We start from the raw sequence: 7,734 nt of genomic DNA on the forward strand, positions 1-7,734 counted from the left end.
CTCTGCTACTTATAGTTGCTGAGCGGTCGTTAGATATGTTTGTAAATGTGTGCTTATGTTAAATCTATTTAGCCTTTTCTTTAACTATGAGGATTTATTTTCCCCTAAAGTGACTCTAACAGCTCCCTTAGAGCTGGTATAGGCTCATTCGGGGGTTTGCAGGACCTCGGTCCATTATCTGGTTAATGGGGTATTATTATTGAGATTATATAATTACACAACGGATGTTTCCTTGGGCGAGGGCGCCGACTTCTTGAATTTAAGCACTCTGAAATGTTTGAAAACCTTTGGCCATATCTTGGCAATGTACGTTAGGTAGTACCCTGCGAACATGGCGAATATGTTGAACGCGACAAAGGCACACTCAATACCAAAGTTTCTCCATCTGTGGTGGTAACCCATGCCTTGCACCTTTAAGAAGTCGTCACCGGTAGTATACGTACAGTAAGCGCAGACTGTGAATGTATTCGGATTCTTCAAGTAACCGCCGAATTCCTCGATGTAGGCTGCCATAAACTGACCACAGTTTTGACCCTTTAATGGTTGTCCGGGAACAAACTCCATCAGATCACACAGGACCTTTCTGTCGTGAAGTAGCAAACTTACAAATGTATCGACAAAGTAAGTGTATGGCGAGACTCTGTACATGAAGGTCCAGAACCTTGGGAATAAACTGTATGGCTGCATAACACCACAGAAGGAAGCAGTGAAACTGTAGAAGAAGGCAACAAAAACAGCAGCTGTTTGTAAATTAGGAGCCGTGTATATCAACCAGAGACCAAATGTCAGGTAGTAAGCAGAGAAAAGGATGTAGTTCAGGAAGAATACACCAGCAATTGGTGGTGAGTTGTTGAACTTACAACAGAAGAAGGCACAGACGAAAAACAAGGTAGAACTTGTGATGGCTAAAGGTAATTCAACCAACAACTGGGATAGAAGCAAAACTGACCAATGGTAGGTGTTCGATCTAGATTCTCTTGCAATGAAAACTTCCTTGGAAACTAAAGCTTTGTCCTGGACCTGATTAATCAAGGGGGAAGAAACACAAAGGGCCATGAAGCAAAAAAAGATACAATTTTGCAAACCATTAATATTGTGCTTTATATCCCAAAACGAAAACCCAATAAACAGACCAGCACCCGAATTCAATAAGTACTTTGCAGCCATATACGTCCTATCTCTCTTGGTGCAAAGGTATTGCCTCTTAGTGATTAGTTTCAGTTGTTCCCAGTATGTAGGTTGTTTCCACGCATTCATGGTAAAATCGACATTTTGTTCCCTAGCTTTCTCTTCCAACGATAACAATTCGCGGTTCATTCCAATTTTTTCGTTAGAGTGTTCCCAGATATCAACCCAGCTTCCTCTACTTTTGGCAGAGTCCTGGTCATCGTTGTTACCCACTACATCAATAATGAAGTCAGCAGGATTGTCATTTTCCTTGTCAAAGGATAAGTTTTTGTCATAGGAGGAGAAATAGGCGGAGGCGCCCTTTGTTGGACCGAAGTAAACGTTTTCACCGCCTCTCTTTAAAAGGAAAATATTGTCAAAATGGTTGATAACACTCTTACTGGGTTGATGGATGGTACAGAAAATAGCTTGGCCCTGGAGCGACAGTTTCTTCAAAAACTTAACGATTGTCAATGCAGCCTCTGCATCTAGACCCGAGGTGGGTTCATCCAAGAACAACAATAGCGAAGGTTTGGTTACCAGTTCGACACCAATGGACAGTAGCTTTCTTTGCGTAGGGGTCAATGTTCCAACCAGTTTATCCAATGGCAACTTCAGCAACTCAGAGATAGTCCTGATATAGTTTTTGTCACCATCCCCTCTTAGGTTGCACGAAATTTCTAGGGATTCCTCTACCGTCAGTAAATCTAAGTGCACGTCTTGTTGTTGAACAAACCCAATACTCCTTCTGAATGCAGCGATATCGGTCAGTGGTTTACCATCGATTAGTAGTTCACCAGTAACAACACCAGTCTCGGTTCTTTGCGAAAGGATGTTCAACAAAGTTGTCTTACCAGCACCAGACTCACCCATCAGTGCAGTCAACCCGGAACTGATGTAACCGGAAACGTTGTGAATCAATGTTTTGTCTCCGGCTACAGTGTAGTTGATTCCCTTCCAAGAAATAACATGTTTCTGACCGTCGACGTGTTCTAGTCTACCAGACTCGTTGATCTCTCCCATAGCACTTAATTTACCGTTATCGAACACATTATATTCTGAGATGCTTGAATCAACTGAAGAGCTACTTCGGATTCTTTGGACATTCGATTTTTGACTTTTGGAGCATCTCTGGGGTAAAAATGGCAGGAATCTTTCCATAAAGGCTCTCTTGGCAGCAGGATCGTTGTAAATCGGCTTTATGTATTGGGCGGCCAACAAGCAACAGGCAATGAAGAAGCAGATAAACCCAATTAGAATACCAAAGTTTCTCCAGACGTGTTTATATGTGTACGACAACCCATCGTGTAGGTAGTCACGACCTCTAACATAGTTGTTACCTAGAGTGGCACCTTGCCAGGCACAAGCTCTGTTCGCAAATGAGACGTTCTCGTAAGTAACGCCTCTAGGAACCACAGATTCTGTACAGTCCAATTTCAGATCAAAAAGCTCGTTGGTCAAAACAGCCTCCATAGCGTACATTGCGGGATTCAAGTAGGCGATCCACACAAACCATGGATGCATGTCCTTCAGATAAATGACGTAGGAAGCATACATGGCAATAGCCAACAGCAGTATACCAGCGAGTAGATTGGCAATCGACAGAGTTGGACTAACTAAAGCAGTCAAGGAAAATAAGGATACCATGCTGAAGTTATAGATCGCAATGAACAGTAAGAATATGAAGTACCTGGCAGCACTGAATTGAAGATGGGCAATGAAGTAGAGCAAAATACTGAAAAGTACGACCAATAACAGTTTGTAACAGTAATCAAACACGGTGGTAGCAGCGGCTTCTATCCAAGGGTAGTAAAAGTGCAGTTGGCATTGTTTGTTGATCACAGGTTGTCGTTGGAAGGCAGCGGGCATTTCGGCCAAGGAAAGGAAGGTGAAAAACAGGATGGAGAAAAAGGTTAACGAACCTCTGGAGAAGGACCCGATCGTAGTCTTTGGAATATCGTAGAAAAGAGACCCGATGACCAAGGATTGGACTACAATGGAAATTAGCAGTGCAATCAAGTAAAACTTGTCCCCCAGACTTCTCTGGAAAGCTCTCTTAGTCACCAACATCAACTGTTGCTTCAAAGGTATCTTGAATATAGGAGTTATGTCATCTGGGTTAATGCCACTTACAGTACCATTGGCCTGCAGGTGGTTGGATGTGACATCCTTCCAATGCGAATAGTATTCCGACTCAATCCATTGACGATACAGGTCTGTATCTGATGTAAATTGTAAGGAGTGGTAAGAAGTTGAAAGGTCTTCCTTGCTTCTGTCCATCCCTTTGTTCAGAACACTTTCGCTGCTGTTCAAAATAGTATTAGCAAAGGGACTCTGGTTGAACTGGAAGTTCAGAATGGAAGTTAGGTATTCGATGATACAGTCGTTAGGATCTTTCCTGATACCCAATTGATCACGGTAGTACGACAAACATTCGTCAACTGTACCGTAAAACACTTGATAGTTGTCGGTAAGCATCAGAATCTTGTCAAATTTCTCAACAATCTTGTCAGAGGCCTGTGAGATCTTGACGAAGTTAACCGACTTAGTCGTTCTAGCCATACGCTTTAGGATAGTAAGGAAATCCAAGGCTGTAGCAGAGTCCAGCCCCTTGGTGGAGTTATCCCATAGGTAGACGGACCCGTTGGCAATGAAAGTTTCAATAATGGAAATACGTTTCCTTTCCCCACCGGAGATACCACGGACAAAATCGTTACCGATGATTGTGTCCGAAACGTGCAACAACCCAAACTCTTTCAAGATATCGTTTCTTATTTTCTCACGTTCCTCTTTAGAAAGATCGAACTTGCAACTCAGAGCGAAGTCCACAGTTTGTTTGACGGTCAAGAACGGGAAATGAACATCCTGTTCGTTACTGTAGATGGTCTGATGTGGACATTTCTTACCATACTCTTTGAACTCGTTGTTTTTGAAGTGAATAGATCCCTCTGGTGAGTATTCTAGATTTTTAGCCGCGTGGAATAAGGACTTGAACACGGCTGATGTTGGGTTACCCAAAACAAGCACCATTTCACCACCTTCCGCTTGAAAAGTCAGGTCGTTGACGTAACCATCCGCCTTTTCGCCGGCGTTGTTTTCAGAGATGAAATCCCCGCTCAATTGAATATTTGCACCATCGAACGTAACAGACGCATCTGCTACTGGTGTGAAATATTCAGAAAGCGACATTGATTCTTACCGAATTTCTTGGGTCTCTCCGTCTGGCAGGGAACCTTGTATGGGGGAAGAAAATACTGAACTGGGACATGACGGGATCCGTATATATATATATATATATACATGTGTGTGTGCATGAATGTGCAGCCACATGCCTATTCCCGGTTTCAATTACGTTGCCTGCGAATGTATGCCGCACTGAAAGTTTTTTCTCTGGCTACGGTTGTTTACACCAAATCGTGCCCCGCTCCTCATCGTTTAAACCAAACCGTTACCGAGCCGCCGCCATCAGACACGCATTGAACCTCATTCGGTCATCGCATATCTGACAAACAACGGCAAAAAAATTCTGGGAAACATTGGTGTTTGTTGAGGGTGTAGATCACGCTACCCCTCGTCACGACTGGAGACCAATTGTGCTTCGTTTCGTTTGTGGTTTGCTTGAAAGGAAGGTAAACGGTCTCGTATAGCTGCGCTAGGATGGTCCTCAAATACACGACAAGAAGACAATGCTGTAAGAAAAGTAGAAGAGAGAAAGAAAAAAAGAAGACAATAACAAAACGGGCGTTCTCTCGATGTGGACCTTCGAGGCAGAAGCAAAACCGGTGCCGAGGTGGCTCCACGTACGACCCGTCCGCGATGCCCTTAGCCGTAGAGAAGTTGGCAACGCGGCGTCTTGTTTTGACGCGTCGAGTTCGCGGAGGGAAGCAAACAAATTCCGCTGCTTTATTTTAGTTCTCGTTCCTGTGCTGTAGCTTGCAGTAGAGTACGAGAGCTTCAGGGGTCAGTGCTTCGCTCACCTCTTTGCGCTCACGTCAATTCAACAAAAGGTGGAGACACAACGAGGCTATGTCTAACAGCCGCTTTGAGGGTGGTGCACCCCAGGGTTCTGTTTTACACGCTGTTCGTTTGGTGAGCTAAACGAATTTTTAGAGTTTACGCCCGAAGACAAAGCGATTGCATGCTATCTTGAATATGTGGAGAGTAGAGTTATATTTGTTACTTCTCGCTATACGGTTTATATGTGGGAGATATATGGCAGGTGACTGTGTCTGTCGCTATTCTATGTAAGGTTGCTTAAGCTTTCCACCCCAACTTCAAGGCCTCTTCGTAAGTTGGGTAATCTGTGTAACCAACGGCACTTGGTGCATAAAACGTGGGTCTGTCGTACTTGTTCAAAGGCAACCCCTCGGCTAGTCTGTGGGGTAAATCTGGAGTTGAGATGAAGTATCTCCCATACGCGATCAAAGTTCTGTCGTCCACTACTCTCTTGGTAATATCTGGGTTGATGGCAAAGGTACCAGATCTGATAATGGGACCCTTCCAGTGTTCGTACGCAAAATCATTCGAATGTTCCAGGTCTTCACCTTGGCCTTCCTCCAGGGAAGCATTCGTGACACGGGGTTCCATGAGGTGCACGTATGCTAATCTGTTACCAAATTGTGCTCTCGATTCCAATTGGTCCAGCAGGTAAGAGTAGAGTTCGTATACCTGAGGATCGTCGCTACCTGACATACCACCGTACTTCCCAAAGGGTGAAAATCTGATCCCCACTCTTTCGGCACCGATGGCATTGATCAAGGCATCGACAACCTCCAAAGAGAAGCGGGCTCTGTTTTCAATAGATCCGCCGTATTCGTCAGTTCTATGGTTAGAAATTGGGTCCAGGAATTGGTTCAGTATATAACTGTTGGCACTGTGGATCTCGACACCGTCAGCACCGGCCTCGATAGAGTTTTTGGCAGCATGGACGTACTCTGCAATGTACTGCTTGATCTCACTTTTGGTGATACCGTGTTGCTTAATACCGGCATCGAATGCGGCCTTCTTGGTCTCTTCGTCTATGTACAAGTCATCAGAGGCAGAGTCGTAACGGAGCCCATCTCTGGCCATAGCGCTGGGGATAGCCTGTCTTCCCAAATTCCACAATTGTACAAAGACAAAGGAGTTGTTCCCGTGTATCTTAGCAAAGATCTTCTTCCAGACGGCAACCTGTTCCTCTGACCAGATACCTGGAGCGTTGTCGTACCCACCAGCTTGTGCGGAGATGAAAGTTGCCTCCGTGATAATCAGAGTACCTGGAGCCTTTGATCTCTGGTCATAGTACAATGGGGTCAATTCCTCGTTGGGGATATGGTTAGGGTGAAGAGCCCTCATTCTGGTCAATGGAGCCATCACGACACGGTGGTCCAATTCCATGGCCCCCACTTTGATGGGTTTGAAGAGGTTGGCGTCCTTAAGAGCGACGGGGGTAAAGTTTGTTTGGAAAGACATGGTTAGAGGGTGTTAAGCTTGTTGTTATGCTTGGTGTATCTGTAAGACCATCATATACAAGGGAACAAGAGACGATATCAATTGCTTTAATTTGCCAAGTGATACCCTCTATTTATATGAAAGTGACAGCCACCGTCCGGATACAGGACCCGTATGACAGATGTGTCGCACTGAGTGGCATGCCTGTGTATGTACAACAAGTAGCCACTCTGACTAAGACAGAACTCGCTTCAAGCGCAGTTGCCCGCTGTCACTTCGAGAAACGGCTGAAAACGGAAGCGGAAACGGAAGCGGAAACGGAAGCGGAACATTCTTTGCTTATATAATAACTTTCCACACTTTTTTTTGTCTGCGACGATGACAGAGGGCCCTCTGTAGCAGGGCTTCTTGATGGGCACCGGACATGGGGTACTCTTTCTCTCCCTCCCTTTCGGCATCTCCAAGTCTCCATACCTTCTGTAGGTAATGCACTTCAAAGTCGGTGCTGCGATATATTCTTGGCGTGCACTGGAGTAGCGGAAGTTGAACTGCTAAGCCACGACGAAATGATTACGTAAAAGTGTCCGACCCGCTTATTATCTTGAAACTACACAAGACACATCTTAATGATAGACTGTTGTTTAATGACATATCACTAGGAGAGGTTGTGATTACGATAACAACCTTGTAAGAGACAAGCTCCACCGTCGCCCCAGTATTCTCGTTCATCGTCTCGGCTGTCTCTTTCTCGAACCTTCTGCTGTAAAGTTACAACAAGGTTATGAGCCATCATAACCTGATACTCTGGTTGGAAACGTCTGCAATGGGGTTTTTGCATGTGTCGGGCCCAGCTTATTACAGCCACAGTTGAGAGTCACTTAAGAAAACTAAGATGCGTTGTTTACCTGTGGAGAAGAGGTCTTGGGAATAAGAGTAAAAGTGACCATGGCAAGCTGAAGCCAACGATTCGTCCAGCTCTAGACAATGTAAAACGACACGCTGTTCACGTATTAATGTTATTCCTTTGGTTTAAGATCAATCTGGTTCATTCGTTTGCAGAAGATAGGCGTCATCTGAAACGACTAATAAAACTGAAATCACCAGAAATACTCGACTGTTGTGAACTGGAACTTCATC

At 44.7% G+C, this 7,734-nt stretch overlaps 2 protein-coding genes across 2 annotated transcripts; both read right to left on the reverse strand.

Moving 5' to 3' along the window:
- Window positions 1-213: 213 nt before the first annotated feature.
- Window positions 214-4,356, reverse strand: AUS1 (ATP-binding cassette sterol transporter AUS1; the record flags this gene model as incomplete). Its single annotated transcript, XM_022610661.1, has 1 exon — window positions 214-4,356. The coding sequence occupies one exon, from the start codon at window positions 4,354-4,356 to the stop codon at window positions 214-216; it is 4,143 nt and encodes a 1,380-aa protein (XP_022466936.1).
- A 1,065-nt stretch (window positions 4,357-5,421) lies between these two features.
- KNAG0L00690 (alkene reductase) lies at window positions 5,422-6,618 on the reverse strand (the record flags this gene model as incomplete). The annotated part of the gene is made up of 1 exon (XM_022610663.1): window positions 5,422-6,618. One exon carries the CDS (start codon window positions 6,616-6,618, stop codon window positions 5,422-5,424), a length of 1,197 nt encoding a protein of 398 aa, XP_022466937.1.
- Window positions 6,619-7,734: the final 1,116 nt, after the last annotated feature.

Source organism: Huiozyma naganishii, chromosome 12 (assembly GCF_000348985.1).
Source record: "Huiozyma naganishii CBS 8797 chromosome 12, complete genome".
NCBI classification, from domain to species: Eukaryota; Fungi; Ascomycota; class Saccharomycetes; order Saccharomycetales; family Saccharomycetaceae; genus Huiozyma; species Huiozyma naganishii.